Source organism: Microtus ochrogaster, unplaced genomic scaffold (genome assembly GCF_000317375.1).
Source record: "Microtus ochrogaster isolate Prairie Vole_2 unplaced genomic scaffold, MicOch1.0 UNK47, whole genome shotgun sequence".
In the NCBI taxonomy this organism is placed as follows: domain Eukaryota; kingdom Metazoa; phylum Chordata; class Mammalia; order Rodentia; family Cricetidae; genus Microtus; species Microtus ochrogaster.
This window is the reverse complement of record NW_004949145.1, coordinates 790578-805530: the sequence shown is the minus strand read 5'-3', so window position 1 is coordinate 805530 and position 14953 is coordinate 790578. Positions and strand designations below refer to the sequence as shown.

Below are 14953 nucleotides of genomic sequence, written 5' to 3'. Positions count from 1 at the left end.
GACCCTCTTCCTTTCCCTTTCCTCTTTTTCCTCTCCTCCACTTCTCTTCCCCTTCTTTCTCCTCCTTCTCCTCATCTCTTTCTCCCTTGTCTTTCTTCTTGGATTCTTTCAAGAACACCGTAAAAAATGCTATCCTTACCATTGTTTTTGCAAGAAAGACACTATAGAACAAAACACTAAAATAGAGCTCGAGAGATCACTCAGTGGGTAAAGGTGCTTGCTCCCAAGCCTTATAGCCTGAGTTTGATCCTTAGCACCCACATGGTGGAGAGAACAGATTCCTGCATGCTGTCTTTTAACTTCCACCTGCATGTCATGGCACAAGCACAAATGTGCACACACGCACGCACCACACACACACACACACACACGCACACATACACACACAGGCACACATACACACACATTTTTCATTAAAGATTAAAATTCAGTTAAATTGGCTTGCTCTAAATCATGTGCCAACAAGGGAAATGGGATCAAATCTCTGGATAGTTTGAGCCCCTGTCCAGCTGTTCTTTCTAATTGTTATTTCTTGGTCAGCACCATTCTAAATGGTAGCAGCACAAACGGCAAATGATTAAACTCCTAAGCCAGTGGCTGTCAACCCTCCTAATCCTGTGACCCTTTAATACAGTTCCTCATGTTGTGGAGATCCCTCCAACCATCAAATTACTTTGTTGCTACTTCCTAGCTATAATTTTGCTGCTGTTAGGAATCATAATGTAAATTTTGGATATCCAATCCCAAAGAGGTTGAGAACCACTGTCCTAAGTTCTTACTTTGGTCAAAATCTTGGTTTCCACTGAGGAGAATTTTTAATTTTTAAGGTAACACAGAATTCTATGAAGATGCTTTTTTTTTTTTACCATCACAACATCACAATGGAGTTCAGGATTGAGAAGTAACATACTCAAGAGAGAGGGGAGGGGGGGAGGGCTGGTTACAACTGGGCTGTCTGTGTAAGTTCTCAAGTTCTGTGTCCTGACATCATAGGTGTCAGCAGTGATGGAACAAATGCAGAAACTTTGGTGCATAGAGACACCGGAGGTTTAGTCAGCCGTAGAGGAAAGCGAAGTCATGGTTGCATAGAGACACCGGAGGTTTAGTCAGCCGTAGAGGAAAGCGAAGTCATGGTTGCATAGAGACACCGGAGGTTTAGTCAGCCGTAGAGGAAAGCGAAGTCATGGTTGCATAGAGACACCGGAGGTTTAGTCAGCCGTAGAGGAAAGTGAAGTCATGGTTGCCAAAGAAAGGTTGGCACTGGAGAGCATCATCTGAGGTGAGGCCAGTTTGGATGCTTTCTGTCATAACTCTAAAGAAGGATGCCATAGGAGAGAAGTCGGGAGGAAACTCAATGACAACAAATTTTGTGTTAAAACTGCCCTAATGAAACTGAATACTAGCGATATGAGAAAAGTCAATAGAGGCAATTATTTCATAGGTCAAATAGGTGACCACTGTGCCTTTCCCATTCTCTATCAGATGGTTCCTCACCCACGCACATCTGAGCACCACTAACTGGACTTTAGAAGAACACGAAGTTGGGAGGATGGTGTGTTGCATGGGTTACAGGGAGAGGGTCGGGTAGATATGATCAAGATATTATATTCCATGTGCTAAATTGAAAAAATAAAAAGAACTAAATTATCTACTCTGCATAAGTAAATAATTTTTTTTTCTAAACAGAGTTTCTCTGTAGCTTTACAGCCTGTTCTGGAACTAGCTCTTGTAGACCAGGCTGGCTTCAAACTCACAGAGATCCACCTGCCTCTGCCTCCTGAGTGCTGGGATTAAAGACATGCATCACCACTGCCCAGTGGTAGATAATTTTCCTTGGATCTCAAGATTAAAAATGAAATAAGAAAGTAACAGGAATATTATGGCTATGGGACCGGAAAAGAAGGTGTTATAAGAAGGGGGTAGTAGGGAGGAGAATATTATTGCAGTATATTTTATGCACACATGGGAATGCAAATGCCAAGCCCAGTGCTTTAGATAGTAACTTTTAATAAAGTTAATTAAATTTTAAAATTCTATATTATTTCTGCCATTCCTTAATACTTTTCAGAAGTGAGGTTTGGTCAAATTTCCACTTTATGGGTTTAAATATTGACTTGTAAAAACTATCAAGAACTTGACAATTTTTTTGGTCAAATTTTCATAAAAAAAGATGATACTCTTTCCCAGAACCTTCATGGTAGAAGTCTCTCTCTGTGTCTGTCTGTCTGTCTGTCTCTCTGTGTAGGGCTGGGGACCCGACTGACTCAAGGCTTGCACATGCTAGGCTGGTTCTCTCCCACTGAGCTGTATCTTCAGTCCCTGAAGACTGTCAGAAAAGTTCCCTGTCTCATCACCTGCGGTCTATGCCTGGCCTCTGTCTTAGACAGGACCCCACCATATCAGAACAGCAACACGGGACTGCTTTTGTCTGCTGCTGAACATGAGCAGCCCTTTATTTTGGGTATTTATCTGGGTGGTAGGTCTTTCCACAAACTTACACAAGTGCCCTCAAGAGTTAGGGTCAGACTGTCTGCGAAGGGGTTCTATTTGCTGTTGCAAAGGAGTCTTCATCCTCCAGTCTCAGGACAGATGCCAAACCTCTGAAGCATCTGGTAGCAGCTTCCCTGCCAAGAATTCCTGTTGTGCTCCCCTCTCCCTTGTTCCCCCCACCCCGGCTTCTCTGGCTCTGCCTTTGTGTTTCATTCTGTTCCCCTTGCATAGCAACCCTACTCACTGCTTAACTGTTCTATGAATCTCTTTCTGGGCAACCCTTCCTTTCTAACAGATTGAAAATTGGCACAGCACTCCACAAAAATCATACAAATGTCTACCAGTGCCTCAGCACATCGGGAGAAACAGAAGACACACCCAATTCCATCTGTTTTCTAAATATGAACCACTCAGTTGCTGTGTATAGCCTTACTCTGTCTGCTCTCCAGAGGGCTATAGGCCATGGTGTTTCCCTAAACCTGTGCCCTGGGAAGGCTACTAACGCTCTTCAAGCATCAACTGTATGTTTTTCAAAGTGCGGGACAGTCATCTACTCTGGTGCGTATCATTTCTCTGCCTCTCAAGGAGGGAGACACATCATGTTATTAAAGTCTTTACTATAAGGCGTGACCTGGTTAAGTTAAATGGCAACAGGTTGTAAACCTCTTGTCTGAAGTAATATTCAGAGTTTTTTTTCTCACCAAGGCTATTGGCTAGAACTCTTCAATAGTCATTAATTCTACTCCCTTCCACAAACGCGTTTGAAGGGAGGCTTTGAACAGAGAGAGCAGGACACAAGATGGATGCATTGCCACTAGAGAAGCTGAGCTTTTAGCATCAAGATGTTTGAAAACCTTGAACTCATATATCTCCAGGAATCACTTCATCTATTTCAACCTGTTTTGTCTTCTCTGTAATGTAGGATCATTTCTTTTCTTTGAAATGGAGAGATTCCATAATAGTCTTCCATGCTTGCCCAGCTTCTCATCTTCAGGATGTTAGCCGAACCTCTGCTGAAAACAAGAGGTTGAAGTCACCCTGACAGACTAGCTCTCCCTTGTAAGTGCATGATCTTTAAGAATCCCTTTGACACCTTCAGGTTGTCAGTCTCGCTATCTCTACCCATATTGCATACATTTTTATCATGTAGTTGTCATGAACATTAAATCACTATCGTTCAAGTATTTGGAGCTGGTACCTAACGAACAATTATGTGTTCTACACAATTTTTTTCTATAGCAAAGCATATATACCTGTTTTTACATACATGGATTTCTAGCGCTCTCAGGTTGGCTGAGGTGGGATGACCACAAGTTTGAGGCCAGAATGATCTCAACTAAAGAAACAGCATATTCCTTCTGCCGTTCCTTGTATTGGTTTTTGGATAAGGTCATATATCCCAAGCTGGCTTTGAACTTGCTGTCTAGTGGAGGATGACCTGAGCTTATGATCCCCCTGCCTCTATATCCTACGTACTGAGATGTCAAGTGTGTGCCACCCTCCCTCTTCTAGTAGTTGTCTGGGTTCAAGGCCAGGGCACCTGCTGGCATGTTAGGCAAACACTTGACCAGCCAGCCAAGCATTACCCTTGTTTTCACTCTCTCAAAGAATCTCTCTGGATCATCTCACCTACCGGTTGATGGTAGATAAGTGCAGATCCTTTCTGGCTGATGCTAAACGTGGAGTAGGCTTTGGTGGTGGCCAGTAGAAACAGCTGGCCCTAAGGTGACATCAAGGACTGGAGCCTTTTGGTGTATCTTGGGAGAAGTTGTCTTTGGTCTTCACACACACACACACACACACACACACACACACACACACACACACACACACACACACCTGGGTTTCTGCTCCTGAATGTCCCAGTTTCTCAGTTGGCTATACTGCGAGAGAAGGCAAAGGAACAAGTTTAAACCAGCTCTCTAGACCTGAGAGGATTCCCTGGTCCCTGTGGATTTAGAAGAAGTAAAGAAAGGAAAGCTTCAGAGAAGATGCAAGGTAAGGACTGACATCTGAAGCTGTCCTATGACTGCCACACACACATTGCAGTGCGTGCAATGTGGACACACACACGAATCTATGCACACAAACAAAGGAATTTTGTATCACATTTTACTTGGTTTTTAAAATTAAATATTCATATGAGTTAAGCTTACTTTTATGGTAAGACATACAGCTCTATAAATGGTTCAACTGTTAAAAGCATTCACTGCTCTCGTAGAGGACTCTAGCTCAAGACCCAGCCTCCATGCTGAGTAGCTCATAACTAACTGCTGGTAACTATGCTCCAGGGGACTCTGATGCCTCATGAGTTCTATGGGCACCTGCATTCCCATGCATATACCCCACACATAGACATACAAGTGTATACATACTTAAAATAATAAGTTATTTAAAACATGACTTATCTCTTTTTACTGTCTCATATTTATCTTATAACTAAACTATTATTATATAAGTACTATTGATAGGAATTAATTTTATTCTCTCTTGTTGCAAATGATGACTCAGTTAACTTGTAATTTTTGTACAGTACTTTTCTATCCTTGTAGACTCTCACAGGCTTACTTAATAAATATTTATGAGCCAATTATCAATAAAAATTACAGGACTATGAAATATGCATGTGTGAATGAATTTAAACATATAAAAATGAGGGTGACAAAATATGTGTAATTACTTAGGAGCTTTGGCCATTTTCTCCTAGTGATTTTCCAAATATGTCCTCTGGGTTTTAGTTAGCATTTCAAGGTTACTTGTGGTGGTTGGGCCACGAAGATTTGAATGAAGGTGTGAGAGATTTGCATATAAAAGGTGATGATCAAGGCCAGTGAAGGGTCTTCTTCAGCACAGTGTGGACCTCCTTATTCCTCAGACAGTAGATGATGGGGTTGCAGAGGGGCGTGACCACCGTGTAGATGACGGACAGCACCTTGTTGAGGTCCATGGACTTGATGCGACTGGGGCGGCAGTAGATGAAGAGAGCTGCTGAGTAGAAGATGCCCACCACCACCAGGTGGGAGGCGCACGTGGAGAAGGCCTTGCGTCGGGCAGCAGCTGATGGCATCCGGAGAACAGCCATCCCAATGGCTGAATAGGAAGCCAAGGATACCAGGAGTGTCCCACAGAAGATGACAATGGCTGAGATGAAGTCTACCAGCTCTGTGAGGGCCACGTGGGTGCAGGACAGGTTGAGGAGAGGGGAAACATCACAGAAAAATTGGTTGAGGACATTGGGGCCACAGTAGGACAGGCTTGCAATGCATTTTGTCTTTATTGCTGAGACCACCAGCCCACCGAGCCATGAAGACAAGGCTAAGGCCAGGCAGACCTGGGGTCTCATGAGCAGGGGGTAGTGCAGTGGGCGGCAGATGGCCACATAGCGGTCATAGGCCATGGAGGCCAGGAGGGTGCACTCTGTGCAGATGAGAGAGACAAAGAAGAAGAGTTGGGTCATGCAAGTTACAAAGGAAATATGGTAGGGCCCTGTCCACAGCCCCACAAGCAGGGTGGGCATGGTGGCAGACACATAGCACATCTCCAGGCAGCTGAGGTTGCCCAGGAAGAAGTACATGGGCTTGTGGAGCTCGCTGTGACTGCAGATGAGGTAGATGATGAGTGTGTTCTCCAGGAGCGTCAGCAGGTAGAGAGTCAGGAAGACGACAAACAGGGCATCCCTTATCCCCAGCCTTGTGGGAAAGCCTAAAAGTACAAATTGCTGGACTCTGGTCATGTTGGTCAACTCAAGTGATGTCTCCATCTGTAGAGAGCAAATGACATTATTTATAAACAAGCACAATGGCACAAGCTTAGGAGGATGCCCACATTTCCTGGATAAATTATTGGTGCTGGCAACTGTCCAGAAAGGCAGAGTGTTAGCCAATTTTTGAAAGAAACTGTTGCCCGGTTCCTATTTGTATTGGTTACTTTTCTTGTTGCTATTATGAAACATCATGGCTAGGGCAAGTTAAGGAAGAAAGAGAGAGCTTACTCCAGGTCAAAACTCCAGGGTGGTTGGTTGGATGGGGGAAGAGAGAGTTTACTCTAGCTCACAGCTCCAAGGGGTGGGTGGGGAAGACTTTGTCGTGGTAAGAAGCTGTGGCGTCAAGTGGCAGACATGGCAACAGGAACAGGAAGCAGAGAACATACATCCTCAATGGCAAGCTTGAAACAGACAACAAACTGCAAGTGGACTGGGGCTCTGCACTCTCAAACCTACCCCCAGTGATGCACTTTCTCCAGCAAGGCCATTCCTCCTAAATTTCCCCAAAAAGCATCACCAGCCAAGTGAGATGAGGTCAAATACTTGACTCTATGCAAAATGTTTTTTCATTCAAGTCTCCATACACATCCCCTAAATCTGTGAACACACACACACACACACACACACACACACACACACGCAAATGTGATTTTTGAAAAAGGGTTTGCAATATGACTCAGATTACCCTCTAAGATTCACACGGTGGGAGCGAGCCTGAAACTTTTGACCTTGTAGGAATAATGTCTCCAAATAAAACAAGAGTAGCATTTATTTGTTGTAATAAATGAGGCAATGAATGACAAGCTCTGTACCAAATAAGGAACTAGAAATGTCATCTGTCTAGATATTTTGTCTATCGAGAGAGGGTTTCTCTGTAACTTTGGAGCCTGTCCAGGAACTTGTTATGTAGACCAGGCTGTCCTCAAACTCCCAGAGACCTGCCTGCCTCTGCCTCCCGAGTGCTAGATTAAAGGTGTGTGCCACCACTGCCCGGCTCTAGATGGTTTTTTAATTTTCTTTTTAAACTCCACACAGAAAGTTAGTCATATCTATAAATCAAGAGTGGTATAAGAGTGTTAAATATTTTTTCTTCAAATAATATCTCTCTTAGTGTGATTTTATTTTCTATTGTTATAGTTTGGAGCTTGGGAGATAGCTCAACCAGTGAATTGCTTATCTTGTAGGCATTAGGACTTGAGTTCTGTGCTAGAACATGGGCATCGATCATGCATGTTTGTAATCTCAGTTGTAAGGCGATGGCTGCAGGGGGATCCTTGGGCTCTTTGACTGGTCACACCAGCCTACTTGGCAAGCTGTAGGCTGGTGAGCAGCTGTGTATCAAGAGCACGTGGAGGGTGTGTGAGAGATAGCTCAGTGTTTAAGAGCACTCACTCCTTTCCAAAGGCAATGTTGATGCCATTTTTGCTGCTTTTCCTCTTTCATTGCATGCAGGATACTTTGCAAGCAGCTAACATCTTTGGGTATAGTGTCTCTCAGAGTCAGACAGCCTCATAACATCTGACGCAATGTTTATCAGAAAGTTTGAAAATTGTGGAACGCATTTATTATTTACTCTTTTTAGTTCTTCTGTATCTCTAAAATAAAAAGCATTGTCTTAATTATAAACAGTAAAGCCTAGTTATTTTTCTGTTGCATTAGGAATGCACAAGACTCAAAGTGACACATCTTTTGTTCCAAGTCACAGTCTGGGAGTGAAACGAAATATGACCGTGCTTCAGCACTGGGTGAATTCCATTGTCCCCCACCCTCATGCTCAAGACAGGAACCCAAGCACTCTTCCACCTCAGAGACTTTGTTAGAGTGAAAAGGTTCTCCTTGATGCAGAGAACCATGCAGAAAATTAACTCTGACATTTACTGAGGTCCATAGGTATTCAGCGGCTTGGGATGTTTCTTGTAAGAAACAGATAATGAATAAGTGAGTGAATTAAAAACAGAAGCAATTAATTTCATACGAGGTAAACTATGGTGGTCCTGGAAGAGCAAGATGCAGGCCACTGAAGCCGAATGGTTGAAGAGGTAACCCCTGAGCAGGAAGAACCAACTGACCATGAAAGCAGGTGAGCCAGGTGTGGTTCAATCAAGATGCTACGGAGCAGTGGGATGCTTCAGGGAGGGGAATCTTTCCCTTACTCCCTCCCCTCTTAGCTTCTCCATCTATTGAGCTTCTAGACTATTCTCTTCTTTGGGTGATGTGTTCCAGTCTCTCTATGGTGTCTGCTCCTTGCTTTGTATATTAAAAGGTATCATCAGTGGGAAAAACAGTGTTCATGTTCCCTCTGACCCTTCTCACCTGGACTAATTTCAGACTGAAGATGTGAACACCTTCAGCCTCCAGATTTGAGCCCAGAACCCCTGTGGGATTGGGGGACCCTTGGATCCATTTTCATACTGATGAAAAAATGGGACAAAGTTTAGTCTGATTCTAGGCTAACTTGAAGATGAGTTACACAGCAAAGTATTGATAAGTGTAAGGACTAATTTCATTCTTCAGAATACAGTCTCTCTCTCTCTCTCTCTCTCTCTCTCTCTCTCTCTCTCTCTCTCTCTCTCCAACAATTAAAGAAAAAGAGGCTGTGAAATTGAAAGAGAGCTCAAGGGCAGGGGTGGTCATGGTAAGGTGATTTGAGGGATGAAAGGGGAATGATGTAATTATGATCTCAAAAAAATATTAAAAATTCACTCATCAATTTATGGACACATAAGTTGTTCTCTTTTCTGGACTTAGGGGATAGTGTTGAAATAACCATTAAGCTGTGAATTAAAAACAAACCAGGCTTGGTGGTTCATGCTTGAAACCACAGCAGTGGGAGGCAGAAACAGGCAGGTCCCTGGGGTTTGCTGGCAAGTTCTAGGCCAGTGAGAGACCCTGTCTCCAAAAACAAGGTAGACAGTTCCTTAGGAGCAACATCTGAGATTCTCCTCTGCCCCTAAAAGCATGTGTACACATGTTCACAGGCATCTGCACACACAAAGACATGCATCTGTACCCGTGAGCACTCACACACATGAGAAAGAAAAACTTAGATTAATTCTAATACTTGTGTCCAGTCACTTTTCTCAATATTCTAAGTGACTCTTTTGCCTGTGCATGGGACTTGTTTCCTCCTACTGGATTGCCTCACCCAGCCTTGATAAGAGAGTATATGCCAAGTCTTCTAGCATCTTGTTATGTGGAGTTTGGTTGGTCTCACTGGGAGGCCTGTCTTTTCCTGAAGGGAAATGGAGGAGGAGGGGTGGGTCTGAGGGAGAGGGGAGAGAGTGGAGGGTGTGGCTGGAATGTGTTGTATGAGAGAAAAATAAAGTAAAAGAAAAACATGATGAAGGATGCTCACCATGGAGCAGCAATAAGAGCACCGCATTTTAAGTTCTTTTTTCGAGAGTTGGTTGTTGTTCTAGTTCTTTCCATGTGCACCCTTTTGCATTCCCATAAACTGTCTGTGGAGACACCACTTCCACCCCATCTTTGAGAAATGAGCAGCTTCCCTAAAACACGGAGTGTGTGTAGGTGTGGGCATGAGCAGAAGCCAGAGGCCAGCTTCCGGGAGTCTGCTCTTTCCTCCACTGTGTGGTTCCTAGGAAGTAAACTTAAGTCATCCGTCATGGTGGCAAGGGCCTTTACCCATAGAGACATCTTGTCAGCCTCTAGTTGTATTTATTCTTTGAGAATTTTATGCATTTATACAATATGTTTTTAAAAGAATGGGCCAGAGGCAGCAGATGAGACTTTGGGACACGGTGGGCAGCTGTACCTGGGTACTCAGGGGGTTGGGACAGCATGCCTGAGGCCTGTCTGTGTAAGCCCAAGCTGGGCGAATTCCCAACTGGAAGAGGAGAGCTGGGCACGGAGTCTCACCCCAGGAGAGGAGAGGCACTGCTGGCGACTGATAGCATCTGAGAAAGGGGGAGTCAATTTTTGTTAAGACTGTAGGTCCTGGGGAGTTGGCCATGCGCCAGTAGAAGGCCACACACAAAAAAGTGCATGGGCAAGACAAATTAGACTTAATCGGTGTAAATACAAGAGGGGAGTAAAAGGGACACAGGATTGGGTGGGTAGGAGAGTCAGGGTAGACCTGGGAGGAGCTGGAGGAAGGGCGAATAGGATCAAAACATTCTGTGAAATTCTCAAGGGACCAGTACAAATGGAGAGATGGCTCAGAGGTTAAGAGCATTGCCTGCTCTTCCAACGGTCCTGAGTTCAATTCCCAGCAACCACATGGTGGCTCACAACCATCTGTAATGGGGTCTGGTGCCCTCTTCTGGCCTGCAGACAGAATATTGTATACATTATAAATAAATAAATAAATAAATAAAATATTAAAGAAAACAAAACACAGACAGAATATTGTATACATAATAAATAAATAAAATATTAAAGAAAACAAAAAACCAAAAAATGAAACAAATGGTCTTTAGATGAATGGAGTTCTCAAAAGAAGAAATACAAATGGCCAGAAAATATTTTTTAAAAAAACGCTCAACATTCTCAGTGATCAGAGAAATGTTAAATAAAGTACTTTGAGATTTTATCTTATCCCAATCAGAATATCTAAGAGTTTAAAATTATTTTTTACAACAAATGCTGACTTAGTGGTGAGGAAAGAGGAATACTCATTCGCTTTGGTGATTGTGCAAACTAGTAATGGTTAAGACTCTTAAAAAATTCTACTGCAGTCGGGCAGTGGTGGTTCATGGCCTTAATCCCAGCACTCGGGAGGCAGAGGCAGGCGGATCTCTGTGAGTTCGAGGCCAGCCTGGTCTATAGTGAGAGTTCCAGGAGAGCCAGGAGCTGTTACATGGAGGAAACTCTGTATTTAAAAACAAAAACAAAAGAAGATTTATGTTTTGTTTGTTTGTTTTGTTTGTTTTTACAACAAATGATGTCACACAGTGAGGAAAGAGAAACCCTTACTCAATACTTGTGAACATATAAGCCAGTGCAGCTGCAGCTACTATGAAATCAATATGGAGGCTCCTCAAAAGGAGAAAAGCAGACCGATCATAAGACAGTCAGGCTGCTCCCTAGAGTTTTCACCAGGACTCCACATCCTACTAGAGACACTTGCTCACCCAGGTTGCTCTACTCACAATAGCCAAGGAAAGGTTTTGAGACAGATTCTCTTGGGAGTCTGAGGAGCAGGAACTGTGAGGAATATGGGCACACCGGCCTTGTTACAACCTTTATTCTTGTTACAGAGAATCAGGTTCTCAAGGATCCAAATTTGGAAACACTGGGGAACATTTGATCTTAGAGACACGGGCCAAGCATAAAGGCCATGAGCTAACCGGGTCCAAGAGTCATGGGAGATCTGAGTGTATGACTTCATACAGAGTATGAAGTTGAGGTTCTGATGAGAATCCAGCAGTGCACAGTTTCCAGGCACGAAATCTCCTATTCCAAATAGCATCTCCCGGCTATTGTGCAATCATTTTTCCTTTGCCTTTGAACCAAACATTCCCAAGTCCATCTGCATTCCATGACAAATGATATGAGTTTGAATTTTGCCAAGTCTTTCAACAGTTTTCAAATCTACAGTAGGCACATTGTCACTTTTCCTCCTGCAATTACTGAGGAGATTATATTGCAAAGCACAGCCACATGGGTGGTAGCTATCATTCATATTTTATCAAAGCTCATGCCAGCATCCACTGTGGTTGACTGGATTTATCTTTTTCTCCAATTGTGGTCCCTTCTCCAACTGAACACTAGCCTGATCTGAAGTAGCTGTTCTTTATTTCTTATGAAAATGAGCTTCTCAAGAAACTGAGTTTGGATTCTAGTGGTAATCTTAAACAAGAGTACTGACCCAATGAGCTTCTGGATCCTTGAGTAGATTTGCCTTCAGTGTTTACGAAGGTCACCTTTAGTGCTGGAGAGATACCTTAGACTATAAAGTGACTTCCATACATGCATGAGGCCCTGAGTTCAGATCCAATCATCTGTGCACAAACTGGGTGTGGTTGCATGCACCTGTAACCCTAGCCCTGGGAGTGGAACATAGAGGATGAAAGCCTGGAGCTTTCCAGTCAGACTATCCAATTGGTCATCTCCACATTCAGCTAGAGGACTCGTCTTAAAACTCAAGGTGGAGAGAAATAGAAAGAGACACTTGACATGGCTCCAGACTTGTACAAAACATATCTAGCACACACAAACACACCCATGAACACACGCATACATTTACATGCTCATATACACATGCATACACTTGCACATACACTTCACACATACACACACGCACACACACACAATTTCCCAGGTTGATTACTGGGTGAGGAAAACTGTCTACATTCTCTAGAGTATGTGCTATGACCTTCTCCTCCCGTGCTTCTTCCCCTCCACTGAGATTCTTTACACCCCACTCTGCCAGAATCTGACTTGATCTTTTAGTATCAACTCTACACTCTCCTCTTTCATGTATCTTTTTGTGGCTATATAATCTGACAGATGACCCAGAAGTGTTTATATTTCCATATATGAGCATTAGAACTACTGCAAATGTGCCACCAAAGGGTCACCACAGCACCCTGAGTCCAAGAACTAGAACATGGAAAAGCTGATTCAGCAGGAGATACATGTGTAGCCCTGTGCCGTCTTCCAGCAGCTTCTCTACATAGTAAGGAGATGATTCTACTCCCTGGAGGAGATGGAACCATGATGCTTTCTATGTACTTTCAAGAACTCAATGCTCTATTTTTTTTTAAATCTGAAGCTAAAGAGATGACTCAGAGATTAAGGGCATTTGCTGCTCTTGCAGAGGACTCGAGTACAATTCCTAGCACCCATGTCAGACAAGTCTCAAACACACATGACTCTAGCTCCAAGTGAATGACGCCCTCTTCTAGCCTCTGCAAGTGTTACACATGTGTTTACCCCACACCTAGACACAGACACAGAGACACAGACATAAGCATGAAATCAATTATTATAATTAAAAAGTTAACCCGTATTCTTGAATTGTTTTTTCTCCTATTGATGAAGGGGGAATGCAATGTGGAGACCACTTGGATTATGAGTTACAAAGAATGTAACTGTTCTAAAAAAATTTAGACTTTCTTACATGAGAAAGGACAAGTCTGTAAAGACCTGTAGATCACTTCACTCCATGGGCATTTAAGAAGTAGGGTCATTAGCTAAAATATTGGTGACTGATAAATTCTGGAAAAGGGGTGGTCATTGTCTTCAGTATTGAACCTACTGAGATGCCTAACTGGATCCTATGGAGAGTTTAAAAAGGCATGAATGCTAGAAAGGGAACTATGGAGAGAAGGAGGTTAATAGGGATAGGAGGAGCATTAAAGAGGCCAGGGATGTTACACTAATCAGCATCCACTTTATACGTGTAAAAGTTGTCAAAGAACAAACTCAATAAAAAGTCAGGGAACTAAGGATACACACAAAAACAAAATGCATCTGGAACTGCTGGCATAATGGCAAGCAGTTGGACTTTCTTCTACAAGTACTGAAAGAGCTATGACTCTTGGACAGCTGGTCAACATACTCAATCTTGCTTATCTATTCTGGGATGTAGGAGGGCTCAATCGTTCCCTAGAATGAGCTGAATCTATTCAACAGTAACCACTGCATGCCAGCCCTCTTTTGGGTGTTACAGCATCATGGTTAAGAGTTTTGAATCAGACAGAATGTCTCTCCCACCCTGACTGGTCCCTGGGAAGCCACTTAGATGGGCCATGCTTCATTACTAACTTGTAGATGTGATTATCTTTACCACCTCTTCATCAGTTTCTCTGATGCTTAAATTTATTTATGTTTCCCCCAACAGTCAATATCTGTGTTCACTGAACCTCCTTGCCTTCACCACAACGAACAATGGTGGACCCTCTCACCTGGTGGCCACAGGCAGCAGGTGCCGGTCCTTCCTCACATGTGTGATGCTGCCCAGAGCACATGCCAAGAGACAGGCAGACAGCCCTTCAGTACATCCAAGGAGCAGCTGCTCCTGGTGCTGAAATAGACCCTCCAACCATACCTCCCATTCTGTTCGTGGCTCTGGAGGCTCTGAAGGGCTGAGGGTACTGCCTGCACTAAGATGAGGAGGAGGAACACAGCCTTAGAAAGAAGCTCTGGACCTCAGAGACTTCTCTGCCCCTGAGAATTTGGAGGAGTGGCAGGAAAGAATGGATTTTACTGATACCTTTTAGAGACTTAAGTAGAAAGGCCTGCAGACCACTCTCAGAGCGATTTTTTTTAAATTATGTGTATGTGCTCTGTGTGTGTGTGTGCGCACATGCATGTACGTGCGGGGGTTGTGTTTGTGAGTGCAGACACCTGTAGTGGCCACAGATGCACTGGAGCTGGAGTTCCAGGCAGTTCTGAGTCACCTAACATAGGTGCTGGCAACTGAAGTTGGGCTCTCTGCACATAAAGTGTGTGCTCTCAAGTTCCGAGTCATCTCTCTGGGCTGATTTCTTCTTCAATGTAAAGACCATGCTTGGAATGTGAAGTATGTAAGGGAAAAACCCTGTTTCAGCTTTCAGTTAATTGACAGGGTATAGAGAAGAATGCCAACATGGAGCAGACAACCTGTCTACATACGGGCATAAAACCTGTTTAAAGAAACATGGCTGGAGCCGGGCGGTGGTGGCGCACGCCTTTAATCCCAGAACTCGAGAAACGGAAAAACCCTGTCTAGAAAAAGCCAAAAAAAAAAAAAAAAAA

At 43.5% G+C, this 14953-nt stretch overlaps 1 protein-coding gene across 1 annotated transcript; it reads right to left on the bottom strand.

Moving 5' to 3' along the window:
* Window positions 1–5311: 5311 nt before the first annotated feature.
* LOC101993783 (olfactory receptor 5-like) lies at window positions 5312–6256 on the bottom strand. Its single transcript, XM_005369297.2, has one exon. It carries the CDS (start codon window positions 6248–6250, stop codon window positions 5312–5314), a length of 939 nt encoding a protein of 312 aa, XP_005369354.1. The 5' UTR covers window positions 6251–6256.
* Between the last annotated feature and the right edge of the window lie 8697 nt (window positions 6257–14953).

Excerpts from the sequence above, each read along its gene's own strand:
- LOC101993783 (XM_005369297.2), bottom strand. The coding sequence starts at position 6,250 with ATGGAGACATCACTTGAGTTGACCAACATGACCAGAGTCCAGCAATTT.